Source organism: Planococcus citri, chromosome 2, assembly GCF_950023065.1.
Source record: "Planococcus citri chromosome 2, ihPlaCitr1.1, whole genome shotgun sequence".
Classification (NCBI taxonomy): domain Eukaryota; kingdom Metazoa; phylum Arthropoda; class Insecta; order Hemiptera; family Pseudococcidae; genus Planococcus; species Planococcus citri.
In genome coordinates this window covers 6,180,228-6,208,220 of record NC_088678.1, presented here as the reverse complement: position 1 = coordinate 6,208,220, position 27,993 = coordinate 6,180,228, and the positions used below count along the sequence as shown (strand labels likewise).

Here is a 27,993-nt window from a genome sequence, read left to right as displayed (position 1 = left end):
TGAATTTTCAAAAAAAAAAAGTCAGTCTCTTATCAGTGGTTCTTCGTTATCTTTGTGAAAGCCAATCGTACAACCGAATATCTCACCATGAATAATCTCAAATTTTGTTTATGATGTTTTTTTGCAGATTTTGCGGTATTTTTATTCAATTTTCGCGAAGAATTCGCTATTTATCGAAATATCATCCATTTCGAGACACATTTTTCCATTTCGAATGAATATTGTCGTTCACCGAATCCATAAATGTCATCCGATACCAAGCAGGCTTTACGGAATTTGAAATTTCCATGCTGCGTTAAAGAAGCATTATCTCGTATAGGTAACTTGAAAAATAACTCTATATATTCCATTTTTAGAGACAGAAATCCTTCTAAAACGAATTATTCCTAATACTTGTACTCTTATCGATGTTTAGAACAACTGTGCACTTCAAATGCAGTCCCAAACGTTGGTCGAATACAGAACTGCAACTTAGCCATGGAATTGATCACCGAATTCGTATTCTGCGAAATAGATCGAAGAGGAGAGAAGAAAAAAGTAATAACTTCGATCCAAACACGACTTATGTATATTCTTCGTCAGCTGTACTAATTCTCGATTATGTTCGTTTGGCAGAAATTGAATCACATACAAGAGATGCAACTCGTCGAAGTTCTCAGCGATTATTTTGCATTCAGTCATAACATTACTGCGGGCGGAGATGCAGCTCGAAACACCGTATTTATGTCATTATTTCCTCATACTTGCGTCGAACGTTGTCAATTACTCGTGAAATTAGTATCTATAGCCGTATGCACCAATAATATACCTCTGTTGTCAGCTACAGGTGTGTTGAAGTGTTGAATTCGTACGAAGAAATCTTGAAGGACGAGTCTTAGTTTATTTCAACGATGGTTTGAATTTTTTTCAGGTGTTTTGATGCAGCAGATCGGATGTACTTCCAAGTTCAGCGTAGAGTTAGCTAAAGGATTGATTAACGATTACTTTATCCTGTTACCGAATGCCAGCAACAAGTTGAGAGATTTGCCGTGTAAAGCTCCCTTATTCACTGCTAATTTTCTAACCGCGTTATCTGAAATATATTTCGATATTGGTACGTGACAGAAATCAGAATTTCATTAATAATATTTCTGATTACTCGAGTTAACCATATAAGAATAATTTTTTTGTATTTTACAGATCCAGAGAGTCTTGTAGAATGTCCAACAGCTGTACCTTCGTCATCGTTGCTCAATATAATTACCGAATGGGTTTCGGACAATAATTCGTTATGTTATGCAGCCTTGACTAATAATTTATTGTTATCTCTTCCTATGGGAGGCATCCCGATGCCTGCGGTTACCCCTTTCGTTGGTCTTTTCAAGTAAGTTGAAAAACTACACCATGTTTCTGTGATCGAAACTGTACTGATGATGGGGAAATTTTACAGATGGTGTGTGTTGGCTCCATTGTACGTTGATGAACACGATTTAATTTATTCTAAATTGCATTTAGCTTTGTTGGAAAGTTTACTCGAAGCTGAAGTGTTTTGTCCATCTCCTAGTCAACGTAACGTTATATCTGTTCAACATGTTACCGCTTTGGTGAAGCTTTGTAATAATAAAATCGAAAGAATTCTGCAAAGGTAACGTTTTAAAATAAATTAACTCTTCGTTGGTTGTCACTTTCACTTTGTCTAAACTTGATTGTTTTCAACAGCCCTAAAATTGATTCAAATGGGCTACGAAGTCGAGTTCAATTATGTCTGGAAAGATTAGCTCAATTCGTTCAAGTCGCTTTACATACAAATTCCATTTATGGCAGCAAACGTAAGTGATTTTTCAAAATTCAACTTAATCTACTTTACGACACTCATTTCGTTTTGTTCTTTAAATATTGCAGAAGATTTGATCGCCAGATTAAAGACCTTACCAAAAAATCGTCTGCTCAGAATCACGTTATCGAGGCATAAAGAAATAATATGACCAAATGCTCTCGCAGATCTGTCTGAAAATTGCGTTTAAATAATAATCTTCGATATCGCGATACCTTACGTATCGGTGTAAGTTTTCGTTGTACATAAAGTAAAAAGTTTGTATAAAATTCATTTTTCGTCGAAACGATTCGCATATGTTTATTTTGTTCGTTCTCTTTTAGCTATAAAAAAAAGGAAAATGGTAAATTCGTAGACAGAAATCTGTATATTGGAAAAATTTACAATTAAGAATATTCAATGATGAAAATAAAATTTAGAAATCATGCGAGCCCCAATGAATCTGAAACAGAATAATACGGCGGATTAGACGACGTGTATCGAAGCAAAAAAACACAGGTACGTTGATCGACTTACATTTTGCGGTCTTCCTTTGATTTTTCTCTCAATCAACGCTTGCAAAGCTTCGGATCGAACGGACAACGAATCCATTTTCTCGATAAGTTGCTGATAAGGTGACGTAGGTTGAGTACCCATAACAACGTGACCCAGTTTCGAATCAATTTTAGCGTCCAAACGAGCATTCCTGATCAGGTTGACAATCCAGCATTCGGCTTCTTCGGATTTCATGTTCAATTTTTCAGCCAACATGCTAAGGAAAAGAATACACGAAGTTATAACGTTCAGGCATTCGAGTTAGATAGATCAAGAAGAGTTGAACTCACTTGATACTGATACACTGATGAATACGACAGAAAGTCTCGAAAATCATCAGACGGGCATTTTCGACGAATTCGTCTAAACAAGCGATCAAGAAGAAATCGTTGAAGATGACGATTTGACATTCCGATAGCTTCTGTCGAGCACCTTCGAAATCGAAATTCACGTACAAGTGTTCGATGAATTCCGTGATCGGGTCTCGGTAAGTGTACGATTCCTGTTGAATGACAGAAAGCAATAAATAGCTAGGAATTTGAAAGAAGTATCGAGGTACGAAGAACTATTTGCCACGTACTTGTTGAATAACTTTGACTAAATCTTTCAAAGCGTTTCGGCGACCTCTATTGATAATAACAGCTGTAGCCAAATAACGTAGAATGTGCGGGCACATCGTTTGAATAGCGTTCAAATAACTGAAAAGAGAAGAAATAAATATAGTATTGGAGAATTTCTTGGCACTAGATCAAAAGAGAATAAAAAAAGACTCACGTCGGACGATATAAGAACATATCGATGATAAGGTCTTTTCCTTTAGCGTGATTGAAGAAAACAAACAAACTCCAATGAATCAACCACGTACGTTGTTGTAACAGCTGCAGAGAATTGGAAAAAGCATTGCTATCGATATACTCGCGTAATTTAGTAATATCTTCTAGAGCAGTTTCCCAATTCTGGATCAATATCTCCGACGCCAATTTACCCCATAACACATTCAAGTAATTCTAGCAGAACATAGTTCGAATTAATATAAGATAGAGAAAAACAGTAATAAGGTATTTTCGAACAACTTACTTTGTCACTAGGAGACATCACCAAAAGATAGAAGTACAAATAACTGGTGGTTTGCGAATAATTACCACACTCGTAACGATATTTCGCCAATTTGTACATACTTTCCATTTTCTCGATTTTAAACTAGAAAAATAACATTCGTACATTACTATTAATCGAGTACGCTTCAAATCGAAGATCACGAATATCGAACGAATCTTACGTTGAATTCCTTAGTAATATAATTGGATAACGCTTTAGGATCTCGCATCGTTTCGAAAGTCTTCATTACTTCTTCATCGGTCAATAATTTCAATATACTGGCGACTTGTTCTTGGAATTCGGTCAACTGCGTTACTACTTTCGAACGTTTTGATTTCAATTCCTGAAATAGTATCGGTTTAAGTAATATATTGGAACTTTCTGAGAGAGATTCTTCGAGTATAGACTGATTTACCTCTGGTATCTCTTGATCGGGATATAACTGTTTTCGAATATCAATAGCGTAATCAACCATGTTAGTTTTGTTCAAAATATCCAGCTTGACGCGTAGTAATTCGTTTTCTTCGTAAATCTAAATCAAACGATAGTTGTAGTCGCATAAAGGGTAGTTTATTCCGAGTGAAATTAAATTACGTACTTCTTTAGCTGATAGAAATTCCAGCAACGGGAAAACCAAATGCCGGTCTAGATATTGACCCATGATACGTGTTAAATCGTAGCTAGCCATTGTTGGTTTTTACAAAAATACAGCAGCTGGGAAGTGAAGTTTAAGATGAATTAGAATATATAGAAGTAACTGAATCGATCCGAACAAAAATTAACATCACTTGAAGATATTTTTCGAGATTATTTTCTAAAAAATCACAACTTTTTAGAAGAAAATGTTTTCAAAAAAATTTTTTGATGTGTTTTTTACTTTTGTTGACTTTTGGAACAAAATTTTCGTGCGACATTCATGATTTGAGTGCCTTCGTGAAATTTCAATGGCTGTTTTTTTATAGAAAATATTTTTTTTTGTTTTTTAAATTTTTTATTTTTTTTAGTCCTTGTCATTTCATATTCATTTTTTGTCGAGTCAATGATCAATGATCAATGATCATTCATTTTTTCAACTAGAAAGACGAGAATGGCATTTAATTTCAAAATCATTTAATTATAAATTTTTCTTTTTGCTTCATTTCAATTTTCAGGGCTTAAAACCAAACAAAACCACCATAACCAATAACCATTGTTTTTGAATTGGTTTTAATTTAAAATTTAACCACTACCACAACCATTCCAACTACACTTTAGTTCTTTCTTTTTGTACATTTCAAAAACAACAACAAAAAAACCAATATGATGGGGGAAAAAATGGATTGAAAAAACTAAAACCACTAATCAGCAAAAACTGAGTTGTGTTCTTTGGAAAAAACCACAACCACAAGAACCATTTCAATTTTTAATGAATTTCAAATGTAACCATCAAACCGTCATTGATTCAATGGTAAACCATAACCAATAACAATCAATTCATGAAATGGTGCTTTTTGGTTTCTTTCTGCAATTTTTTTCAACCAGTGATGAAAATTTTCTGTTTTTTGGTCTCAACTCTCAAATTCAAATCAGACATTATTCGTAATCGTAAGACGTAACTAAATCTTAGTTTGTTTTTTGGTAAATCTATTTGAAAATTCAAAACTTTTTTGATATTAAAAGTTAAAACCACCATAGCCACCAAAACCAGTAATTGAAAATTTGAAATGGTTTTTAATATGAAAAACTACCACTACCACAAAAAAAAGTATTTTACAAAACCAAAACCACATCCACACCATATTAAAAAAAATTTAAACCATTCCAAAACCAGAACCAGAAAAACTGTAATTGAAAAACCAATTCAGAAACCATAACCAAAAACCATTATTTTTGAGTCCTTTAAAAACCACCTACCACAACAACCAATAAAATCCAAATGGTTTCAAGGCCTGCTTCATTTCATTTTTTCCCCTTGAAAAAAAAAAAAAATGAAAACTTTTGAAGTTGACTTAATATAGACTTATTGAGTGATTGTTACTTTGTTAGTTTGGTTAATTCGTTTTATTTCAAATCAAAATGTTCAAATTCAAAAGTTCGGATTGGTTGACGTTGGTCGTTGACACTTGACACTGTATTGGAATTCAAGCGCAATTATGGAGCATTTTAAAATTTGAAATTTTAACACCATCAGGAGAAGAAATGATCAAAAAATTCATATTCTCGCGTAAGCAGTGAGCACTCGCTAGGCAGGCGTTTCATTCCTACAGGCTACAATCACGATCCTTCCATCGTATCGCAATCACTAATTAATAAATGATACAAATTTTTAATTTCCATTTCAAAAAAATAAAATAATAAAAAATTTGAAAGTGATTTTGATAATGAACTCGGAAGTTTGGAACTCCCGTCAAAATATGAACTTGAATTTCAATTTCCAATCATTTTCTATGAGAAGACAGAGTGATATGAGACCAGTTTAAAAATTGGTACTTAGGTACATATTTTCGTACCCTCTACTGGCTACTTTACTAATGAAATTAAAAAAAAAAAAACAACAAAAAAAACCAAAAAAGGTACATTATTTTTAAAATATCGAAAAATAACATTTTTTATTTCCTCCTGAAAGCATGAGAATTTCTTTGAATATCGAGTGTTTTTTTCTTGTTGGAACAATGTTCGAATCATTTTCCATATTATTATTCCAGTCTGCAAACATTTTTGAAATCGATCTATAAATACAGTCCTGTTCTAGTGTTTTTGACAGTTTTTCAATTAGTTACCTACTTGTGATTTCTTGTTTAAAATTTTATATTCCCTAAAAATTGACATTTCATTTACAAGAATTGACTTTTTATTTCAAAAAATCGACATCTACCCCAAAATTTTATATCATTTCCAAAAATTGACGTTTCATTCTCAAAAATTTTAAATTGAGACTTTTTTATTTCAAGTGTACCTACTTACTGATTCCCAAAACATTGCATTGTTTTTATTGCCAAGATCGATATTCCATTTTTAAAAAAATTAGCGCTTTTTTCAAAAATACACGTTTCTCTTAAAAATTCACATTTTTTTCAAAAATTTGCGTATTTTCGAAAATTTTCATTTCAATTCTCAAATTTGAAATTTCTTTTTGAAACCAAATTTTTTTCCAAAAATTGGCATTTTATTTGAATTAATTGAAGACACACTTCTTTCGTAAAAATCGAGATTCTATTTTGAAAAATTGAAATTTAAAAAAAATGACTTCATTTTTTAAAAAATCTACCTACCAACATTTGTTTAAAGAAATATGTGATTTTCCCAGCATAAACTTTTTTTTTTTAATACCTTGAGCATCTCCATTGTTGGAGCTCTCAGTACAGCTCCCAGCGAAAAATGATTAGATCTGATCAAATCTAATCATTTCTCCCTGGATATAAATTGATTTTATTGAATTACTTATAGAAACAAATCCAGTAAAAAAACTGTTTTTTTTTTTTAAATCTGAAAAAATGTTGATAGAGACAGTTTTTTACTTTGAAAATCAATCGATATAATTATTGCTATCAGCTTTGGCACCTTTTTTCTTGTAAAATTTCTTTTCAAAAATTATACCTACCTACTTAGATTTAATAAATTTTTTTGTGGACGAATAACGAATGTAACGATGAGAATGAGAAAAAACTGATGAAATAAGACGCAGTAAAATAGGAATATTATTGCATCATTTTGTGCTTCTTCGGATCATTATTAATGAGGTTTTTTTTCATAAAGGGCGCACAACTTTCCAACTCTAACTTCAACATAAGAAGGACTTCTTGCATCACTCATTCAGCCATTCACTCAAATTCTATTTCGTGTCTAAAAAAAAACCAACTCAAATATTGGTGCAGGGCTTCCAATGAAAATCAGTTCATCTTCATCATGAATAGAAATTGAGGTCAACGACGCGATGAATTTGGTCTTGATATAAATTTTCCATCATTGATCGTCCTCTAAGTGCTAATTTTCTGTTCACTTTCAATTTCAGAAGCAATTATTTCTCGATTTGTTTAGTCATATCATTTTTACGAGCATTCCCAATTCCCACTATCGCCATAAAATACGATAAGTTTCAATTTCCGAGAAAAATTCGCGATTTTATAACGAGTTTTTCATTTAGTAAAATCAACCAATCACAGCTCAGCAGTCTTTTGAGGTTTATTTTCCCATCATTTTCGACCAATCCGAACGTTTCCCGAACCACATACAGCTCATTCTACCAATCAGATTGCTGGGAACGTACAACATGATATTTATTAGCCAATGAGGTTCAAGGTAGAGGACGCCGGTCACATGACCACATCAGAACTAGCCGGATCCCCGAGTTTGATGCGTTCTCTTGGGCGAAGTGAAATTTTGACAAATTGTTTCTGATTTTGTTGTGCAAGTTTTATAATATAAAAAAAAATGGCTAAAAAACGCGCAACGAAAAGGAAAGCTGCGGTAAGCAACGTTATACGTGAATAATTAATTTAAATTATGCATTTATAATAATTAATTTAAGTACGTCGTTAGTCTTGAAAAGGTTCGATGTGGTTCATCATTCTTCGTACCTCATTTTTCAACATCGAAGACGAACGTATTCTCTTTTTTTGGAATTTTTCCCTGATTAAAAGTGCAATAATATTTCGAGTTGTAGCTTTATTTTCCTGCACAATGGTGTATGTTTTCATGTCGAGATAAATAATTAGTAATTCGTTGAACTTTGATTGAAATCTGTTGAAAACCGGTCATTTTGCGTGTTTGTTTGAACGTGAAATTTTAGCTCGATATGTTTGCATTTTACGTTCGTCGAATGTTTTTTTCATTCACTCATTCTCACTCTTCGGTTCAATCAACGAATATATTGTAATTGATGTAATAATATTATTAGAAGTCGAACTGCTGAATGTAATTTGTTTGTTATGTTAGTAAATATTAAACGCACGAGCTAATGATAAGGTGTGTTTTGTTTACAGGCTGCCGTAGCAGTAAAGAACGACGTTGAAGAGAGTCACGACGAGGAAGAATCAAACGTAGAAGAGAATGGAGTTGCTAGTACTTCGAAATCGGTAACATTTTTAAAATCACGTCTTCTACATTAGTATATGTATATTCAGTAGTGAACTGATGCGAACTGTTGGTTGTACAGAAAGCCGGCGGAAAAAAGAAATCAGTGGCTAAATCAGAACCGAAAGCCGAATCTTCCAAAGTACGTATCAATACTCCAGCATAGTGTTAATTCGTAATCATTATTATACTAATATAGTAACTGTTTGTATCACGCAGACGAAGCCCAAGTCATCCAAAGCTAAATCGGACTCTGAAGAAGACGAAGAAGATTACGAGGTGAAAAATTTACAAATCTTACATCATTATAGTTTGGTGTTTATATTCCTCAGTATACGAATCAAAACCGTATAATTTCACAGGTGGAAAAAATTATCGACGTGAATACCAAGAAAAATGGCAAACGAGAATTCTTGATCCGATGGAAGAACTATTCAGCTAAACACGATACTTGGGAACCCGAAGATAATCTATCTTGCGATGAACTGATCGCTAAATTTCTGGAACTCCAGGAGGAGGTAACGTGAATTACTCCTCACCAGTAGTACACTATTTTTGCAATCTAATCACGTGCTCTTTTTATTTCACAGCGAGATAAACAGCCTCGTAAAGAATTAAGAGAACATCCCAAGTCAGTATCTCGTTATACTGCACAATCCGGTCGTAAAAGCAAGAGAACTGCCGGCGCTCAGAAGTAAGTTGGTAGCACGAATGAATAAATACTTTATAATTAAATTTTTGCTTATATTTCGAATTGGAACTTGATTTGTTCATAGAAGTTACACCGAAGCTGAAGACGAAGACGAAGACGATGCTTAAAAGCACTTTGTTTTCTTCTACAACATTCTAGTTTTATTGGAATGTCGAACGATTTTGTCAGTATGTTGTAAACACACGAACAGTTCCGATTCCTGCTATATTATTTTTTAAGCTGTATGTAGAGTTTTATCGCAAAACTCGATTTTGAATAATTGATTGCACGTTTATTATTTTTTTTTTCTTCAATTTTTTAAATGTATTGTACGAGTTTTCCAACTCCCAGTTACGTATGTATTATTTTTCGACTCAGTTGAGGGTTTGAAAAATTCAAGATGAAATTCCTGATTTGTATTTTTGTTTACGTTCTGTACTATTAGTATCCTTACTTAATATTTCTTTTAAAACATTCTTCTTTTTACTATATGATCTACGATTATTTTTTTATATTATTTGTTAAGTTTTTTCTCTTTTCATTTTTGTAGTCGTCGTCGTCGTGGAAATGGCAACCTACATTTGGTTAGATTCTGCTTGGGTTGGATTAACACCATCGGAAAGAGTTTTTTTAGAACAGTTTTACTAGTAACTCGTTTATTAAGTGACGTTGAGATTGTCTCGTCTTCTTTTTATTTTTTTTTTGTACGTATCTGATTATATATTTTATGTGAGTATTCGGTTTCACATGTATTTTATTATTTTTTAAAGACAATATGAATTGATTAAAAGGTTCCGTTTATCTAAATGATGTATTCTTTCAAAGTACGTAGACGTAGTTATGTAATTACTAATTAGTGGTGTAGTTTTGAAATCGAATTTGGGCGTTACTTGGGTAATTTAGTGGACGAATTTTTTTTGCTGATTTCAGAAACGTCGTCGTCGATAATACGAATATCAAGAGACGTTTTAATGAGCGAAGATTGCAACGACGATGTGGTATTTAGCGATACTAATTTTATTTATTACGAAGATATCTTCGATACGAAGAATAATTATCAAGTTATGAAATTCCTAAAGGTAGCGGAAGGAAACGATAGATGAAGATGAACATCTTCGTCTTCCGTACATCGGTTTACTACAATTTACGACGCCACCAATGGCCAGTTTCATTCATTCATCTGTAAAGTTCATGAATGAAATTGAACCTCAGCCACACATCAAACGAAGACCGAAACTCGTACGGATCTCGATGAAATGATAATTTTAACCTTGAAACAACGTCATTTCGATAATTGAAATGTTTTCAGAACCTTATCAACGGTTTCAAGATTTTTTCCGTCCTTGTTTAGTGTATTTATAAATTTAATGATGGAAATATCGTCGCGAAAGTACGACCGGAATGATTCCAACTGAATCGAAGTATCCTTCTGGTAGTTCTGGTCGTTCGTATCGATTCGAAACGAACGACTCGCGTACCCGATGTTTTATTTATTTTTATTCACTCGTTCTCTTGGTTGGTTCTGTGGCTGGTGACTGCTCACTCTCAAATGAGGCGTATCCGTTAAAATTATTAATAATTGTTTGTTTTGGTTTAAACGTGGTATTGTATTTTGATATTTTGGCAATTCGCAGATAAGTTGAGCTGGTATCAAATGGAACTTGTAACTCGTTCAGGCCAATAGAGAAAGTTTTATGATCGATCCGAGTCGCCATTCCAACTTGTTAATCATATCATCGTTACTACCCTTTGGGTAGGAAGGTTAGTTACGTATTTGGTTCATGTATACTGTTATAATATGTTCGAATCGAAGTTACCAACCCTAATTCTTAATTACCAACTAATACTAGTGTAATTTGAATACACCACTAATTGTGATTGTTTTCATTCGTATATAGACGATGCACCGTGGTGGACTTCGTGGCTCGTACGATGGAGGTAAAATCGCTGGTTTATACGATCTGGAAGAGACATTGGGTAGAGGACATTTCGCCGTCGTGAAATTAGCTCGTCATGTATTCACCGGAGAAAAAGTAGCCGTCAAAGTTATCGATAAGACTAAACTAGATGAAGTTTCAAGAGCTCATCTGTTTCAAGAAGTAAGCTCGTCGATTTCACCTCATTATAAGTACTCTACTCCAAAAGTACGTGATTGACTAACGATTATTTTCATTCACACACGAAACACAGGTGAGATGTATGAAATTAGTTCAGCACCCGAATGTGGTCCGTTTATACGAGGTTATAGATACTCACAGTAAGCTATACCTTATACTGGAGCTGGCCGATGGAGGTGATTTGTACGATTACATCATGAGACACGAAGCAGGATTATCCGAACTAGTAGCTCAGGAATATTTCGCCCAAATAGTTCGAGCTATTTCGTATTGTCATCGATTACACGTCGTTCATCGTGATCTGAAACCCGAAAACGTTGTTTTCTTCGAAAGAATAGGTGTTGTCAAATTGACCGACTTTGGGTTAGTAGTCGACGTATTCGAGTCTTAGCTCTTTAACGACGATCGAGAGTTGGTATTTATTTCGTTCTGATTGTGCATGTTCGTATTACAGATTCAGTAATAAATTCTGTCCTGGTCAGAAACTAGAAACTTCGTGTGGTTCTTTAGCATATTCAGCTCCTGAAATCCTTCTCGGTGATTCGTACGACGCTCCAGCAGTTGGTGAGTGTAAATCTAGGTCACATTCGTTCGATTATCGATGTACTAGAAATTGAATTACATACGTGTTTGTGTTTACGTAGATATTTGGTCGCTGGGTGTGATACTGTACATGTTAGTTTGCGGACAAGCGCCTTTCCAAGAAGCAAACGATAGTGAGACTTTAACTATGATAATGGATTGTAAATATACTATTCCTAATCATATATCAGAAGACTGTAAACGGTTAGTTGGATTTGGTTCATCTTCAGAAGTGTCCCAGTGTGGTGTATTGTGATCACATTTGTATATACGTGTAATGATTTCAGATTGATCGCGAGGATGTTGGTTAGACAACCTGAGAAGAGAGCTACGTTAGAAGAAATAGCGAATGATCCGTGGCTCAAGAATACTCATTCGGATAATACAGCGATGCCGTTGATTAGTAGACAAAATATTAGCGAAGAAGATCACACGATTATTGTACAGAAAATGGTCAATGGTGGTATTGCGGCCAAGGAACAAATTTTAGAGTATGTTTGTTGGGTTTTTTAGAGGTTGAGAAGTGATGAGATGTCGTCTGTGGTTTGATATAATTCGAAAGATTCGTCCTTTTCGGTTTCCGTTGATTTAAGAAACACTTGGTGGATTTTCCCTTCTTCGAACTTCATGGCTCAAATATTTATCATCTGACGACGATTATTGTCATTGATTCATGTTAAAACGTTAAGAAAATGTAACCGAAATTGAATTTGTACTATGTGACGTCTCAAATACTATTCATATGGTTTCCACATTTGATGTGGAGGTCATTCCATTATAATTTGACTCGAATTTTGCTTCAATGCCTGTCATCTTGACTTTATTATTTTTTTAAAAAATGAATCGTGACCATTGAACATTCTCAAAAATGACCACAGTTCCCTCTCCCTTTGGGCTTCAAGCTATGATTATACTGAACTTAGCCGTAAACTTATTCCTTATATTTAACACTCAGGGCCAGTTGCAGAATGCGGATTTGAACTCAGTTTAACATAAACTCGGTTTAAATGCGAATAAAAATTGTTGGCTATTCAAAATTTGTGTTGATATGTGAATAAGTTGATGGTTAAGTTTACAGCTAAGTTCAGTATAATCAGGGCTTCACTTGTTAGTTACTGGATAGTTATTATCATTTTTATTCCTGGAACTAATTTTGTCTTTACGATTATTTGCGCAGTGCGTTGGATAAGAATGCATACAATCACATAACGGCGACGTATTATCTGCTAGCAGAACGTAAATTACGTTCTTTGGAGCCGAAAAATAAATTTGCCGGGTAAATTAATCTCTAGTTGCATTAATTAGTATTAGACTACGAATTTATTTCATACTTGAAAGTGATTTTTTTTTCTGTAATTTTGTAGCAAGCAAATACCTCGAGTCAGCGTCGATTCGTGTGAAAATGAAGGCGCCACTTCTCCAACTTATCAAAACAATCACACATTATTGGGGATGCCACGTCCTGCATTGGATATTGCGCAGGTATATAAAGTGACTTATTCATTATCATAAATAATATGACTGTGCCAAAGATGAAAGGAAATTTGGAGTTGATATATTTTGTAATTTCTGACAACGAAGGTATCCCAATTAGGAGAAGAGTTTTGAAACTGGCTGGATCGAAAGAGTATCTAAAAATATATGAATAGCCAAAATTTAAAGTGATCGAGACTCGAGTGCATTTTTCAATTTTTGGAAAATTTTTGAAAATCGGTCATAAAAGAAAAAAAAAACAAATTTTATCAATTTGACCTAGATTGCTGAAATTTTATAATTAGCTTATTTTCGACCCCTGGAATCGATTAGAAACTGTTTTGAGCAGTTCTAGAGCCTTCAGCAGGGTTTCGAATTGTGAAATTTTCAGAGAAATGTGAAAATTCGCTGGAGACTCCAGAAAATATGAATTGCGATAATTCTAAAGCCGGGTGATTGTGAAGACACAGCAGAAAATATGCCAAAAAGTTCGCTTAATCCTTTGAAAATTGATTTTTCAATTTTTTCTGAAATTTACAAATTGGTCTAAAATTTACTTTTCAACTGATAATCCTGGAATTTTGCGTTAACCACTTGAAACGGTCGAGGGGATGTTCAATGAGCAGTGACCAAAGTTATATGTGTCATAGTCCATTTTTGGCCTTTGCAGAGTGAATGGAAGCTTCTGGAGAAAATTGAAAAATCGTTGGAGGCTCCAGAATTGAAGAAATTATTCATATTAGCTCACTTTACTTTCAAAATAATCATCATTATTTCATAACAAATTTTTCAATTTTCAAAAATTTGCCAAAAATCTAAAAATGAACTTGGAAACTTGGAATTTTGATTACAATTTGCAAATATTTTAGGACATAGTCGGGGAGCCCGCTTAAGGATCTATTAACCCCCCCCCTCCCCGTCGATCCTGTAGAACAATTATTTCCTAAAGGGGGAGTCCTAAGGAACATTTCTAGCTTTTGTACTCAAGCAAAAATTTATCACCTGTCAAAATTTCAAGTGCTAAAGTGTGTTTTTCGATTTTTGGTGAATTTTTGAAAATCAAATTCAGGCCAAAAATGAGGGGGAAAAATCAAAAATTTTATCAAATTGACCAAGAAAGCTGAAATTTGGGATATACCCTATTTTCGACATGCCAAATCGATTGGAAACTGTTTCAAACCGTTTTGAGCAGTTCTGAAGCCTCCAGCAGGTTTTTAGAACTCGAAATTCCCACAAAATTTCATCAAAAGTAGTTGGAAAGCTGAAATTTACTCTGCAAACTAATTTCAATAAGCTACGAAGTCAACTGCAGGCAGATTTCAAGTCGTTTTGGAGGTTCCAGCAATTTTTTGAAAATTACTGGAGCCTCCAGCAGATTTTTGAAACTTGAAATTTCCCCAAGTTTCATCAAACGGAGATGGAAAGTCGAAATTCATTCTGCAAACTAATTTCAATACGCTACGAAGTCACCTACAGGGATATTTCGAGTCGTTTTGGAGCTTCCAGCAATACTGGAGGCTCCAGTAATTTTCAAAAAGTCGCTGGAGGCTCCAAAATGACTTGAACCCACCTGAAGTCGTCTTCAGAGGGTGTTAAAATTGGAGTGTAGAGTAAATTTCAGCTTTCCATCTCCATTTTTGATGAAATTTTGTTAAAATTCAAAGTTGATAAAATCTGCTGGAGGCTCCAGTATTTTTCAAAAAAATCGCTGGAGGCTCCAAAATAACTTGAACCCACCTGAAGTCGTCTTCAGAAGGTGTTAAAATTGGAGTGTAGAGTAAATTCCAGCTTTCCATCTCCATTTTTGATGAAATTTTGTAAAAATTCAAAGTTTAAAAAATCTGCTGGAGGCTCCAGTAATTTTCAAAAAATTGCTGGAGGCTTCAGAACGACTTGAAATTCATCTGCAGTACTTCGTAGCGCATTGAAATTAGTTTTCAGAATGAATTTCAACCTTCCAATTCCATTTTGATGAAATGTTGTAAAAATTCAAAGTTAAAAAAATCTGCTGGAGGCTCCAGTAATTTTTAAAAAGTCGCTGGAGGCTCCAAAACGACTTAAAATCTCCCTGTAGTACTTCGTAGCGCATTGAAATTAGTTCGCAGAATAAATGCCAGCTTTCCTGAGTTCTAAAAATCTGCTGGAGGCTCCAGAACTGCTCAAAACGGTTTGAAACAGTTTCCAATCGATTTGGCATGTCGGAAATAAGGTATACCCCAAATTTCAGCTTTCTTGGTCAATTTGGTAAAATTTTGATTTTTTCCCTCATTTTTGGCCTGAATTTGATTTTTAAAAATTCATCAAAAATCGAAAAAGGAATTTTGGCGCTTGAAATTTTGACAGATGATAAATTTTTGCCTGATCTCTCGATCTACCTTTGTACGGTTTGAAAAATGTTGTGCAAGTCCTATGTTGGAACGCAAAATCTGCGATTTCGCTGACCTGTCAATCAAAATGGCCGCCATTTTGTAAGTAGGGCCACTTTTTTTTTGAGCACAAGGGCTAGAAATGTTCCTTAGGACTCTCCCTTTAAGAGAAAAGTTGTCCTAGAAGATCGACGGGGGGGGGGGGGGGGTGCAGTAGATCCTTAAGCGGGCTCCCCGACTAACATGCTTTTTCGATCTAGCTTGATTTCGTTGAAATCGAGGGTGCCACTTTAAAAGGTTCCCTCGTTAGTATTGAAATTTACTTATTACAAAGTTGTACCTCGCACATTCTCTTAATTGAATACTCAGAAATTACATTGTTTGATTAGTGATTACCGATAATTAGTATACTCGTACCAATTTTAGCACCAATATTGACTCCTCATTCGTCTCAAGTACCCTTTTATCTTGCACAGTAACGAGATAAGATAATCTGTATTCTAAATGCACGTCAATTAACGTGAAATAATTTTCATTTTCGTAGCGCACTCGTAAATGCAGCATCGTAACCGAAGAAGAAGACGAAGACGACGACGACGCCAACAGCGACAGCTCGCTGCACAGTTCGTTAAACCGACGCGGATCTCGATCCGAAGGTAAACTCAACCTAGCCGTGCAAGAGCTGCGTAAAGAATCCATGTCCGGCGGTGCTGCCAACATGCTAGCCGAATCGAACGGTTCGGCAGGAGCTCCGGTATCTTCGCCTCGACCATCGTCTAAAATGCTGCCAGCTCCTCTGGTATCAGCTCGCAGTTCACCTCAGCTCGGTCTAGATGAAATCTCCGAAGACGGCTGCAGTACCGTACGTTCGGGATCGTCGACACCTCGTAACTTCCTCAGTTTCGAACAACGTCGCAGTCGTTTTCGTAAATCGCGCACAGCCTCGTGCAGTTCATCCGAGGCTAGCGACGAAGACAGCGAAGGACGTAAGAAACGAGGTAGTACGAAATCATTACACAGAGGTAGAGATCCCAGAGACCCGGGCGGTAACGGAGGCTCAGCTGGTGGTAACTCTTCGCAAGGCACTCAAGAACCGAGCAACGAACACGATCACAGCGAACCTTCCGGAGGTACGGATAACACTCAAGATAGTAAATTCGAAACGTCCGGAAATACAGGACGAAGGCATTGCTTGACCGGACGTCATAGACGTCGAGTTGAGACACGACTTCGCGAAAGCCAGTCGTTAAACAGAATCACCGAAGTGCAAGAATCAGAAGCAGCCCAATGCACTCCGGTGGTTTTACCCGCTGTGTCAGCTTGTTCTGCTACTGCTGCAGGTCAGACTAACGCTACTGCCAGCGGAACAGCTACGGATACTAGACCTACATCAGCCGGTACTACAGGTTCGGCGAAATCTAGCGATAAAACCGCACCGGTTGGTAAACAGAAAGAGCGCAGTAAACGTAACGCTCTTATTGGTAAATGTCTAAATTTACAGAAGAAACTCTGTATGCCTTTGCTGAAACGTGGAGGTCGTCTTTATAAAGCGCAATCTTGTTCCGAAGTTCGAAACGCTAAAGATATTAATCAGAATTTAAAATCTACTTTGAAAATAACTAATTAGAATATTCGATATTCCAATATTCGTGCCGTTTACTCTTTCTCTCCTTCGTTTTCGTTTGTTTCCCCCCATTTTTGTTTCTATTTTATTTCGTTATTAATTATTTTTTTTCTCTTGTTTTTTGTTAAATTTTTAATACGGTTATGTTGTTTTTAATCGCGACAAGACTCATGTTTATTTTTCTGTTTAATTTTTTCCCCCTTTTTGTAAGTTCATATCTACATGATGAGAGCGACTTATTATAGACGCGTGCCCTCTTAATTTATGGTATTTCTAGTCGATTATCATTGTGAAATCAGCGTACTTACATAGTTCGAAATGGTGATAGAGAAAAAAAAGCTTTTATAGCGTCGCTTCGTACTTATACATATTCGCGTATTAGCCAATCTAATCGACTCTTTACTTTCAAAGCTTGTACACCGAAGGTGGCTTTTACGTAGATATTATTCTTGTACAATTATCGCAAATACCATAGATAATCCTCGTTATATAACTTAGAAACGTTTCTTGAAATGTTAGCAACTTTCTGTATTGTTTGTTTCTTGGTAAGTTTGTGTTCTTTTTTTTTTCCTTTTTTTTTTAATCGTTTAAATTATTGTTACCGGTGTTTTGTATTTTATACGTTTAAGGTATTATCCGATCGATGGATTTTGTTGTAGCTCGTTACTCGTACGACTGAAGGAGAAGTAGAGCTCTCATTTTTCTGTCTTCTGTGCACGAATGTTCTGGCTAAATTGATTGGTTTGGATCGAGGAACGTTGTTGCTTCGAGTTAGAAGAACCGTTGACCGGTATCGTTTCGTAGATTCGTTAGTAACAGTGTTTTATTATGATTTAGATTGTTGTAGAGGTAAAGTGAGAAGCATTTAGCTTTCTGTGTTCGAAAAAAAGATGAAAAAGACGTTCGATTCAAACTGGAAGTTGATTGAAATGGTGAAAAGCTGAAGCGAACATCGTAGATTCGATCGTATCAGTTAGTTCGTTCGAAGCCTGATCAGAAGAGTTTGAGTATTTTGAAATTTACATATCTTTTCTTGATTTGTGTTCAATGTTTTTATGATGTTTTACTGATGATGAATTCATCAGTCTTTTCAAACTGGTTTTTCAGAATGTTCGTAGTAAGCAACGATCGTTTTATTCGTGCACCGAAGGAGTAATTTCAGTGATATACTCGTACTTGGTACTCTTGTTAAGAAAATAACTCTTGTACAAAAACAAGCAATTGGTTTAAAAATATGTAATTAGATGTAGAGCACTGTTTATTGTAAAAAAGAAGCAATCGCGTGACGTAAAGTTATAGTATCTAAATTGTGTACAGAAAAGAAAATATGGTACGTTATCTTTTTAGCTTAATGAACGTACCATTATTCTGGACCCTTGCCGGTATTTCATACGCGTTATACTTATTTTAGTTGTACTTATTATCTGTTATCTATACATAAAGGCTAGCCTAAATCTAAACCAAAGAATTGTTCTATAGTTCTGGTTAACAAGTTAATTAATTAATCGGATGCTGGTTTTGATAGCCGGCTTAGTTCAGCGTTAGCTTCGATGAGCAGCAGCTGAGAGTATAGTAAATGCAAAATACCGTAAACTAGTCATTGAATTAGAATACTCGTGGGTAGAAAATGACCTAAACGCGATGCTTTCGTATTTCTTATACTTTATAGTTTACAGGAGAGATGAAGTTCTAGTCTTCCAAATTTTATTTATTTATCATTTTTTTTTTTTCTTCTAAACGATGAAGATGGTTGTAACAGTTTTAAGTTTGTAAAAAGAAATTTATAACGGAGAATTTTTTTTATCGCAACGGATATACGATGATTGTAGATTACCTACGTTGTGGAGGATAGAAAAAGATGACTCGTAGGATCTTTTTCTGTTTCCTATTCCCAGTGTAATTGAAGCTATATATTCTATAGAAATAATTTTCGAAAGGCGAGTGAATTAAGGTTATAAGTGTTTTAGAATTTTGTAATTTTTTATTTTTAACGACTGCGGAATGTTTTTCGATAGTTATTCGGTAGCTAGAATAACGTTTGAGTAAGGATTAGCACTGAGCAGAGATGAATGAAGCTCTCTAAAAAATGGAATTATCTTCGATAGACACGACTGACATGAGTTTTAGCTTATATTACCTAAAAATCGGGAGAATAATGATTTTGAAATTAGACATCACGATGGAAATATCTCTGCTTAACTATGTACCTTTGATGAAATTACAAATGGATAAAAAAAAGTACCTTGGATTATTTTTACTGTAGTAATACGTTTGTATTATGGACTATGGTGGAAGAAATTATTGTAAATAATGTATTCGCGTTAATACGTAAGAAATCTTTTTATGGAGTATGTTGTTTTGTAGAAATAATATACCTATGTATACTGTTATCACATAAAAAGATACGATTTTCCTCCATCAAGGATATTTTCGAAAAGTATCTGATCTGATCAGTGAAATGAAATGATTTTTTTAATGAGTAAGGAATCCTTAGTTCAATTTCTAGTCCTTTAGGTAATTGAAAAACTTCCTCATTTTCAAACATCAGAAGTTTTAACTCGAAGTTCTGATCATTTTTATTAGTTAATGTGTTTGTGAATTTAATTGTTCACGAACAAATTAGTTTAATTTATTATTCAATAACCAAAATGAAATTTGAAAGAGATGATTCTCTTCAAAGTGATCTCCTCTTCAAATTAATCCGAACAACTTTTCTATTTAGCCTATTGGTTTTTTCAAACCCCTATTTTGCACTTTTCGGAAACCCTTGATTGAGGAAGGTAGTAAAATTGTTTATAAAAAAAAATGTGTAAATTTCTGTTAGTTTTGTTGTAGTATTTATAGATGAAATAAATTGTAATCGTGTTGTTAATTTTCATTCGTTCGATTTATGAAATTTATCGCGTCGTGCCTTATGTTCGGATTACTTCGTGGTTGATGTATTAATGAAACACTTTGTGTTTAATTTCGGTTGTTTTAGAAACTTTCGTTGAGGTACAATGAACCTTGAATGAACTACGGTTTAGGAACGGTTTTGTGGTGAGTAATCCGTAAAAATAAGTATTTATTAATGAAAAAGAAAGCAAAATGAAATCGAAAACAAACTATAATGTTCCAAACATGACCGTTGCAACATGAAATATTTACATACATAATTTGTTCAACTTTATGCACTTGATTAATATAAAAACAATCGAGCATGACGATGGACATTTCCTAAACAAACCGACTTTATTTTCAATTATTTCCAAATTCAAAAGATCTCGTTGACTTTATTAATTTACTAATCACATCTTTCAAGTTACATTCCATTGTTCGTCTCTTCGAAGTTCGAACGAACTATTTTTTAAAAAATCAACTTCATTTTACAAAACTAAGTAACACACTAGGTAAATGCAAATACTGCTGACTAAGAAGAAATTTCAGGAACTTGTTGCTTGAAGTTGCCTTTCCACTCTGGAGGAATATAGAACAATTTTGAGAACTCTGTACAGGCACTGTCAATGCTAGGATGAATATAATCAAAACCTAATTCTTGGACTCGTTTCGGGATAACTTTTTGACCTTCGAGCATCATCACAGAACGTTCTTGACCGAATATCAATTTGACTGCAAAGGCCGGTAACGGCGTTATTGTAGGACGCCATAGTGCTTTACCGAAAGCTTTCGTGAACTGATTATTGGTAATGATCTGAAATAGTAATGTTACGAATTAGTTTCAGATACATGGATCAGATACAGCATTGGTGAACAGAACTACCTCAGGAGCGACTCCATTCAAAACTCCGGTGACTTTTTCGTTTTTAACGGCGTATAACATCATTCTACAAAGATCATAAACATGTATCCATGGGAAGAATTGTTTACCGTCTCCGATAGGACCACCTAATCCGAGATAAAACTGAGGAAATACTTGTTTGATCATACCACCGGTTCTACCCAAAACGACACCTGTAAGTGAATAACTATAAATCGTGTTCAATATGTATTTTTCACACGTTGATGCGAACATTGAATTGGAATCATACCTGATCTAACTATAACTCTTCTGACATCGGTATCTTCAGGTAGTTCGGTTGATTTTTCCCAGTCTATAGCTAGTTTCGAAATGTAATCGAAGCCTTCGTTTATTTTCGTATACTCGTCGTATTCTTTCACCGGGTCAGGTTTGTATATACCTATATTTTTTAATTCATAAATTAATATTTCTCGTTCATGATATGTGTGTGTGTTTTACAGCTAAAAATTTCATTTCACGAACCAACGCCAGACATGGAAATGAATACTTTCGGTTTGTACTTGGTTTCTTTGATCATCTCTACCAGGAAATCATTGGTGCTGATTCGACTACTGTAAACTTTTTTCTTAAACGTTTCGTTCCATCTGTACTTCGGATTCAGTACATTTTCACCGGAGCAGTTAATTACAGCGGCTGTATTCTCTGGTAAATCCATCAAAGTTAGATCTGACTAGAAGAGTAAAGCTGTATTAGTAATATATACGAGATGAATTCGGTTATCAGGATAGTTTATATGCTGTACGCTGTACCCAAGTTACTCCTCCTTGAACCGGAGTTCTCGAGATTACTTTTACGTTGTATCCTTCATTTTGAAATAAGATTCTCAGAACTGTACCGATGAATCCGGTACCTCCTCCTGAATCAAAATACAGGTATCGATTAGTATATTTTTAGAGTATTTTGTTACATTTTGCATAAGTTTACAGACCTATGAATATTTTAGGAGCTGTGGTCGACATGTAGAGTTCTTGTCAAGGGTTTTCCTGTTTATGTTGTGGAAAATTCGGCACGTTGAGTTGAAAATTATACGTTTCTCTTTCTCAAGAATTTAATATTGAGGACTGAGGTGATAAAAAGACACATGGTGATAACAGTCGGTCAATGTTTTCGGATTGGTTCGTCTAGAATCGGATAACTTCGGTTTCATTTTCATCCGGTAGGAAATTTTGATCTTTTTTGTGAGAAAATTGATGTAAAATGATCATAATTATTATATTTTGTTCAAATAGGCGATGATTTTGATATCAAATGAAGCACTGTTCGAATGTCTTTGGAAAGTAAGCTACTACGAGTAAATCAATGGACGAAATGAAAACACTTCAAATATTCCTAGAAAATGTCCATGATTTTTCAGGAAATGCTCTACTCGAAATTGCAGAACTTCAAGCAAACAGAAAACGTCGAATAATTTTCATCTGAAAGACTGAAACACAGATCTACCAGTCGAAATCAACGTGTAAAAAATAACAAAACGTAATCAAGTAAGAACACGAATCATTTTAATACAAAAAAAGAAAAAGAAAAATATTTCTATAAAATTTTAACATAATAATAATAATAATACGCGAAAGACACCTTAAATAGAGAAAGAAAAACAAACGTGACAAAATACAATTCACGATCCATCTTTAGAAATAACCTCGCACAAGGCACTAATAGTGGACGAATCGCTTTCCACTTTATTAGCAGCGCATTTCTTCATACGATCGACGTAGAAATCAACGAGATCGTTTTTCACGTATTTACTGGCGATGTTTCGAAATATAGATATGTCTTCTTCCAAAGTAGACTTTTCGCTGTTATAAGGAGACGTGTATCTTTTGATGTCGTTTTCCAAATTCGTTATGTTCTGTTTGAGATTATCTATCGTTTCGGATTTACTCTTTAAACATTCTTCCAATTCGATCAGGACTTCTTCGTTGTCGTTCATTTCATCGTGCAGGGTATCTTTTTCAGGCTGAGCTGCCGCAGGAGTCTGCGAATAAATTACGGTGTAGATTGGTTAGTTTTAATATTATTATGGTTTTATATTGTTGGAGAAAAGATGATTTTACTCACTTGTTTTCGCGGTTTACTCATTGTCTCGATAACATGGAAGGAGTTTCCCAACGATGAATGAATAAACTGGTAATATCTTAGCGTTGGGAAATGAATTTTCGAAGAAATAGACGAAAAATAACGAGATGAAGAGCTTGAATTTGAATTAAATCGAGTGTTTTTCAAATTCAAAATGAAAATGACAACAGAAAAATATTGATAATAAACTGGGATGTCAACAGAAGATTTGATTGGTTGAATGGAAACCCATTTTAGCCAATCAAATCATTTTTTTCATCTGTGAATTGATTTTCGGTCGATTGTCGCGTATCATAACGTGATTTGATTGGCTAGTTATTCCCATGCGTTTCCCTCCACTCCCTCTTGCTTTTTTAGCGGATTTCTTTTATCAGCGTTTGTTTCGTTAGCGTGTATTTTAACGAAAAGTTTTGAAAAAATTGAATAAATTTGGACGGTAGAGATCTTACGTCATAGATTACCCAGTTTCAATGAAATAGGTGAGTAACTTAGCAACATTCGTAAGCTATATTCGCAGTATTGCGATACTAATGTATACAAACATTATTCCTGAAACCAGTCAAGTAATCAGTTTGCTATTTTTTTTTCTAAATCGTAGATCAAATCATCACAGTTCAGTTGTAATTACCCACTTATCGTGATACTACAGTTGTTGTGATCGCAGTGGTTAAAAGTTGTACAATATGACCAAATCCGAACACGAGTCCGGTCAAAAGCTCACCGTGCTGCCGTCACCTGACAAGTCATCCAGTGACAAGAAAACATACAAAGTGATTCGGCTTCCAAACAATCTAACCGCTTTATTAGCTTCAGACGGACCCGAACTATATCGCGAAGAAGATTTCAGCTCTACGAACGATCCGGCCAATGGCGACCGAACCAAGATCTCTTCTAACAAGGATTCAACCCCCGTTGGTGAAATTAAAAGCGACAGATTCGCAGCTTGCGCGTTATCGGTGAACGTAGGCAGCTTCAGCGAACCGGACGCTATACCCGGTTTAGCTCATTTTCTAGAACACATGCTGTTCATGGGTAGTGAAAAATACCCGAAAGAAAACGAGTTCTGCGATTTCCTCCAGAAACATGGTGGTTCAACGAACGCGTGGACAGCTGACGAGTACACGACGTATTATTTCAGTTGTAATATACGTTATTTATTCGAAACTTTGGATATATTTTCGCAGTTCTTCATTTCGCCTTTGATGATGAGAGATTCGATTGTTCGAGAACGAGAAGCAGTCGATTCCGAGTTCAATATGTATACTTCGTCGGATTACGCTCGAGTCGATCAACTAGGTCGTAGTTTCGCCTCCAATGAGAATCCGGGTAGTAAATTCATGTGCGGTAATTTGAAAACGTTAAAGGATAACGTATCCGAAGACGAACTGTACGAGTCGTTGAGATCGTTCTATCAACGATGCTATTCGGCTAATTTGATGACTGTCTCGATTATAGCTAAATTACCGATCGATACGTTGGAGAAATACGTGGTGGAGTGTTTCAGTAGTATACCAAATGGTCAAATACCCGTGCCCAAGTTCGATACTATCTCGAAACCGTTATTCGTACGAGATAAATTCCATCGAATGTATTACGTTACGACGATACAGAATAAAACCGAGCTACAACTCATGTGGCAAATGCCACCGATCAAAGCTCTGTATCGTACTAAACCGGACAGATTGATTAGCTGGCTCGTAGGACACGAAAGTAAAGGTAGTTTACTATCTTACTTCAAGAGTAAACTATGGGCTACGTCGTTGAGTGCCGGAGCCCACGAAAGTAACTCGTTATATTCCTTATTCGGTATTACGATCACAATGACCGAAGACGGATTCGCTCATTTAGCCGATATAATCACAGCGACGTTTAGTTATTTGAAATTAGCTCGAGCTTCGTTACCGCAGCAGAGATTTTACGACGAAGTACGAATGCTGAACGATCTAGAGTTTAAATTCCAAGAAGAAATGGATACGTCTACGTTCGTTACTCAAGCTGTGGAAAATATGCATCTGTATCCAGCCCAAGATTACTTCACCGGGTCTAATCTGTTCTTCGAGTACGATCCCGATCAAGTTACCCAACTATTAGAGTACATTACTCCTGAATCGGTCAACATCATCGTCCAAGCTAAAGAATTCCATCCTCATTATTCCGTAGTCATGGATCAAATCGAACCTTGGTATCAGACCAAATACACTTCGGTACCGATCACCGAAGAGCAATTGAGCACTTGGAGAGACGTCGAACCGTATCCGGAATTCCATTTACCCGGCGATAATCCGTTCATCGCCGATGATTTTCGTATCATTTCAGAAACCGTCGACGTCAGCAACGAATATCCGATCGAAATAAAAAACGACCAGTTTATGGAAGTATGGCATAGGCTAGATACGGTGTTCAAGTTACCAATGGCTTATATAGGGTTACATTTCTTATCACCGACTGTAAAAAATACGAGATCTTCGTCTTTGATGCTGAATCTGTACGTTAATCTGATCGACTACGTTCTACAAGAGGATACATACATGGCAGATTTAGCTCAACTGAATTACTACATGTATGCCTCATCTAGAGACACTCTGTACTTGATATTTACCGGATTCAATCACAAATTACCCAAGTTGCTGGCTACTGTCATCGAACGAATGAAGAATTTCACCGAAAACCTCACCGACGATATGCTAAACACTCTGAAAACCGAAATGAAGAAAAGCTGTCGTTCGAGATTACTCGAAAAGAGTTCTCTATCGAGTGATCTACGTCATATGACCATGCAAGAACCTCATCAAGACCCTAGTCAGATGTACAGCGACGTATCGAGTATCCAAGCTAACGACTTGATCGCATTTATCGAGACCTTTTTCGCAAACTCGTACGTACAATGCTTAGTCCAAGGTAATATTTCGGCCCTACAAGCTCTCAACGTTTGTAACAGCGCGGTCAGCGTTTTCAACTCGAAACCGGTTCAGAAAGTGGATTTACCTCGTATACGTATGAGACGTATTCCAAATGGTCAAAAATGTCTGCTCATGAAATCGTTTAACGAACTAGAACGAAATTCGACTACGAATAATTATTTCCAATGGGGTACTGCTAACATCTTGCAATCGGTTAAGTTGGAATTATTAGTCAAATTAATGGAAGAAAAAGTATTCAACGAATTGAGAACGCAACAACAGCTCGGTTACAGCGTTTCTAGTTGGTTCGATAATAGCCACGGTATCGTCGGTTTCCATATAACGGTTAGTTCGATCGCTTCGAAATTCGAGACGTCTTACGTCGAAGAATGTATTTCGAAATTTTTACACGATTTTTGGCGATCGCTCGATGGATTCGAAGAAGACGAATTCCTGAAAGAACGCGAAGCATTGATTAAAGATAAGAGTAAAGTGTTCGATAACCTGAACCAAGAAACGAATTGTAATCTAGAAGAAATCGTTTCCGAAGAATACGTGTTCGATAGAAAAACCAGGGAGATTAATTATCTGCGTAATATATCGCTGGATGATATCAAAAATATGATGACGTCGATGATGACCGAAGGAAGTGATCGAAATAGAAGGATTACGATCCAGTTGGCTGGTTATAAAGGCGATGTCGAGACCAACGTTACGCCATTAGATGATCAAAAGTTCGAGTTCAGGTTTTTAAAAGGAGAGAAAAATTTGGAGAATTATTATATAGAAGATATTGATCAGTTTAAATCCGCTTCAGTCCTGTACCCTGTATCTAAAATTATAGATGGTGAAGTTCCCAGTGAACCGTTTTAATAACGTGGATCGTGAATCTCGACGATGAATATGTCTCGTAGACATTTTTTTTGTACGGATATTTTGCACAAAAACGCTTTTCAATTGCATTTGTATTATTCGTTCAGCGATTCGACGATTTATTTCGCTTACCTAGTCATTTTTATTTCTACGAATAATGTAATTTTTGTTTTTTTTTTTTTCAATACCTATGTGAGCTTATTATTTTCTTTAAGTACGTGCATACTTGAGTATTTAATTAGTACACTGAATTGTTCTTGAACCTTATAAAAACCGGTTAATTTATTTGAAGTTATTAAAATGAAAGTATTAATGAAATTTTATTTTCTTAGAATTATTTTCGATTAGGTTATACGAGTACATGTTTTGATTTGTAAAAGACTAGGCACCCATCCCCATTCTTCGGCTTATGTTCCTGTGAAAATTCCATTTTTTGTTACTACATTATTTTTATAATTTATTTAAAATTATGGAGTGTTTATTTTAAAAAACGATATGTTTTAATTTAACGTTTTGTGAAGAAAAAAAATGACAATGTAATTATTATTGTGTTGTTTGAAGACAATGTTGGAGAATAAAATGTTTGCTTTGATGATACTAGTTTATTGCCTATTATTTTATCGCCGATCAATTCATTTTCAAATCTTAATAAATTCAATATTGAAGGACGATATTGTTTCGAAATTACATCGAATTAATGATTCTACAGGTTGTTTATTTTTTTTTTAAATTAAATTTCTGAAATTCAATAACGCAAATGTGGTGAACTAATCTTCAAATTGAGACGTTTGCGGCTCGGTCGATTTCTCAGTATCATTCTAATTAGTTTTTTTTTTCGCAGAAGAATCTTTTTGATTTTTTAATTGGTATTCCTAATTAAGCGAACTATTCGTAATCATTATTATATTGAAACGTATTTAATGTAGTTAGAAAATACATATTAACTTCCTAATAGCTGATTGAAAATTTCAGATATGAAATGGAATAAAGTAGTC

At 35.1% G+C, this 27,993-nt stretch overlaps 7 protein-coding genes and 1 long non-coding RNA gene across 9 annotated transcripts; 5 read left to right on the top strand and 3 right to left on the bottom strand.

Moving 5' to 3' along the window:
• Nucleotides 1–108: 108 nt before the first annotated feature.
• LOC135834329 (integrator complex subunit 15) lies at nucleotides 109–2,762 on the top strand. Of its 2 annotated transcripts, XR_010556648.1 has the most exons (9): nucleotides 109–319; nucleotides 416–537; nucleotides 616–826; nucleotides 911–1,093; nucleotides 1,180–1,363; nucleotides 1,430–1,624; nucleotides 1,699–1,808; nucleotides 1,882–2,041; nucleotides 2,137–2,762. XR_010556648.1 is itself a non-coding variant. In XM_065348181.1 (8 exons), the coding sequence occupies exons 1-8, from the start codon at nucleotides 244–246 to the stop codon at nucleotides 1,962–1,964; spliced, it is 1,164 nt and encodes a 387-aa protein (XP_065204253.1). In that variant the 5' UTR covers nucleotides 109–243; the 3' UTR covers nucleotides 1,965–2,099. The 2 variants fall into 2 exon arrangements, 1 of the variants encoding a protein (XP_065204253.1); XM_065348181.1 differs by lacking the exon at nucleotides 2,137–2,762 and having other exon boundaries at nucleotides 1,882–2,099.
• Nucleotides 2,162–4,323, bottom strand: eIF3e (eukaryotic translation initiation factor 3 subunit e). Its single transcript, XM_065348180.1, has 9 exons — nucleotides 4,044–4,323; nucleotides 3,861–3,977; nucleotides 3,627–3,788; nucleotides 3,425–3,547; nucleotides 3,122–3,354; nucleotides 2,928–3,045; nucleotides 2,638–2,849; nucleotides 2,330–2,564; nucleotides 2,162–2,255 (listed from the first exon to the last, which is right to left on the bottom strand). The coding sequence occupies exons 1-9, from the start codon at nucleotides 4,131–4,133 to the stop codon at nucleotides 2,229–2,231; spliced, it is 1,317 nt and encodes a 438-aa protein (XP_065204252.1). The 5' UTR covers nucleotides 4,134–4,323; the 3' UTR covers nucleotides 2,162–2,228.
• A 3,409-nt stretch (nucleotides 4,324–7,732) lies between these two features.
• Nucleotides 7,733–9,995, top strand: LOC135834324 (heterochromatin protein 1-like). The gene is made up of 7 exons (XM_065348176.1): nucleotides 7,733–7,891; nucleotides 8,407–8,499; nucleotides 8,580–8,639; nucleotides 8,717–8,776; nucleotides 8,860–9,015; nucleotides 9,088–9,191; nucleotides 9,274–9,995. The coding sequence occupies exons 1-7, from the start codon at nucleotides 7,856–7,858 to the stop codon at nucleotides 9,314–9,316; spliced, it is 552 nt and encodes a 183-aa protein (XP_065204248.1). The 5' UTR covers nucleotides 7,733–7,855; the 3' UTR covers nucleotides 9,317–9,995.
• Nucleotides 9,996–10,637: 642 nt separating this feature from the next.
• Snrk (SNF related kinase) lies at nucleotides 10,638–20,222 on the top strand. The gene is made up of 9 exons (XM_065348174.1): nucleotides 10,638–10,949; nucleotides 11,087–11,287; nucleotides 11,379–11,668; nucleotides 11,760–11,869; nucleotides 11,950–12,091; nucleotides 12,175–12,378; nucleotides 13,065–13,163; nucleotides 13,252–13,369; nucleotides 16,271–20,222. Exons 2-9 carry the CDS (start codon nucleotides 11,090–11,092, stop codon nucleotides 17,351–17,353), a joined length of 2,244 nt encoding a protein of 747 aa, XP_065204246.1. The 5' UTR covers nucleotides 10,638–10,949; nucleotides 11,087–11,089; the 3' UTR covers nucleotides 17,354–20,222.
• Nucleotides 20,223–20,438: 216 nt separating this feature from the next.
• Nucleotides 20,439–22,253, bottom strand: LOC135834323 (epimerase family protein SDR39U1). The gene is made up of 6 exons (XM_065348175.1): nucleotides 22,078–22,253; nucleotides 21,899–22,005; nucleotides 21,612–21,819; nucleotides 21,379–21,528; nucleotides 21,111–21,301; nucleotides 20,439–21,041 (listed from the first exon to the last, which is right to left on the bottom strand). The coding sequence occupies exons 1-6, from the start codon at nucleotides 22,106–22,108 to the stop codon at nucleotides 20,760–20,762; spliced, it is 969 nt and encodes a 322-aa protein (XP_065204247.1). The 5' UTR covers nucleotides 22,109–22,253; the 3' UTR covers nucleotides 20,439–20,759.
• LOC135834326 (uncharacterized) lies at nucleotides 22,167–23,386 on the top strand. The gene is made up of 2 exons (XR_010556647.1): nucleotides 22,167–22,305; nucleotides 22,379–23,386. It is a non-coding gene; the product is annotated as an uncharacterized LOC135834326 (long non-coding RNA).
• On the bottom strand, nucleotides 22,627–23,404 carry LOC135834325 (uncharacterized). Its single transcript, XM_065348178.1, has 2 exons — nucleotides 23,208–23,404; nucleotides 22,627–23,124 (listed from the first exon to the last, which is right to left on the bottom strand). Exons 1-2 carry the CDS (start codon nucleotides 23,226–23,228, stop codon nucleotides 22,765–22,767), a joined length of 381 nt encoding a protein of 126 aa, XP_065204250.1. The 5' UTR covers nucleotides 23,229–23,404; the 3' UTR covers nucleotides 22,627–22,764.
• Nucleotides 23,405–23,555: 151 nt separating this feature from the next.
• On the top strand, nucleotides 23,556–27,595 carry LOC135834319 (nardilysin-like). Its single transcript, XM_065348173.1, has 2 exons — nucleotides 23,556–23,704; nucleotides 23,824–27,595. Exon 2 carries the CDS (start codon nucleotides 23,909–23,911, stop codon nucleotides 26,996–26,998), a length of 3,090 nt encoding a protein of 1,029 aa, XP_065204245.1. The 5' UTR covers nucleotides 23,556–23,704; nucleotides 23,824–23,908; the 3' UTR covers nucleotides 26,999–27,595.
• The last annotated feature ends 398 nt before the right edge of the window (nucleotides 27,596–27,993 follow it).

Bases quoted from the DNA above. Each gene is read 5' to 3' on its own strand.
- LOC135834329 (XM_065348181.1), top strand. From the start codon at position 244: ATGTCATCCGATACCAAGCAGGCTTTACGGAATTTGAAATTTCCATGC. The intron at 1,094-1,179 runs GTACGTGACAGA...TGTATTTTACAG, and splicing joins TGAAATATATTTCGATATTG to ATCCAGAGAGTCTTGTAGAA. The intron at 1,809-1,881 runs GTAAGTGATTTT...TAAATATTGCAG, and splicing joins TTCCATTTATGGCAGCAAAC to AAGATTTGATCGCCAGATTA.
- eIF3e (XM_065348180.1), bottom strand. From the start codon at position 4,133: ATGGCTAGCTACGATTTAACACGTATCATGGGTCAATATCTAGACCGG. The intron at 2,850-2,927 runs GTACGTGGCAAA...GTCATTCAACAG, and splicing joins TAGTCAAAGTTATTCAACAA to GAATCGTACACTTACCGAGA. The intron at 2,565-2,637 runs GTGAGTTCAACT...TCTTTTCCTTAG, and splicing joins CATCAGTGTATCAGTATCAA to CATGTTGGCTGAAAAATTGA.
- LOC135834324 (XM_065348176.1), top strand. From the start codon at position 7,856: ATGGCTAAAAAACGCGCAACGAAAAGGAAAGCTGCG. The intron at 8,500-8,579 runs GTAACATTTTTA...TTGGTTGTACAG, and splicing joins TTGCTAGTACTTCGAAATCG to AAAGCCGGCGGAAAAAAGAA. The intron at 8,777-8,859 runs GTGAAAAATTTA...ATAATTTCACAG, and splicing joins AAGACGAAGAAGATTACGAG to GTGGAAAAAATTATCGACGT.
- Snrk (XM_065348174.1), top strand. From the start codon at position 11,090: ATGCACCGTGGTGGACTTCGTGGCTCGTACGATGGAGGTAAAATCGCT. The intron at 11,288-11,378 runs GTAAGCTCGTCG...CACGAAACACAG, and splicing joins GAGCTCATCTGTTTCAAGAA to GTGAGATGTATGAAATTAGT. The intron at 12,092-12,174 runs GTTAGTTGGATT...TAATGATTTCAG, and splicing joins ATATCAGAAGACTGTAAACG to ATTGATCGCGAGGATGTTGG.
- LOC135834323 (XM_065348175.1), bottom strand. From the start codon at position 22,108: ATGTCGACCACAGCTCCTAAAATATTCATAG. The intron at 21,820-21,898 runs GTACAGCGTACA...TTACTCTTCTAG, and splicing joins TTCAAGGAGGAGTAACTTGG to TCAGATCTAACTTTGATGGA. The intron at 21,302-21,378 runs GTATGATTCCAA...ATTCACTTACAG, and splicing joins AAGAGTTATAGTTAGATCAG to GTGTCGTTTTGGGTAGAACC.
- LOC135834325 (XM_065348178.1), bottom strand. From the start codon at position 23,228: ATGAGTAAACCGCGAAAACAA. The intron at 23,125-23,207 runs GTGAGTAAAATC...ATTTATTCGCAG, and splicing joins TGAGTAAACCGCGAAAACAA to ACTCCTGCGGCAGCTCAGCC.
- LOC135834319 (XM_065348173.1), top strand. From the start codon at position 23,909: ATGACCAAATCCGAACACGAGTCCGGTCAAAAGCTCACCGTGCTGCCG.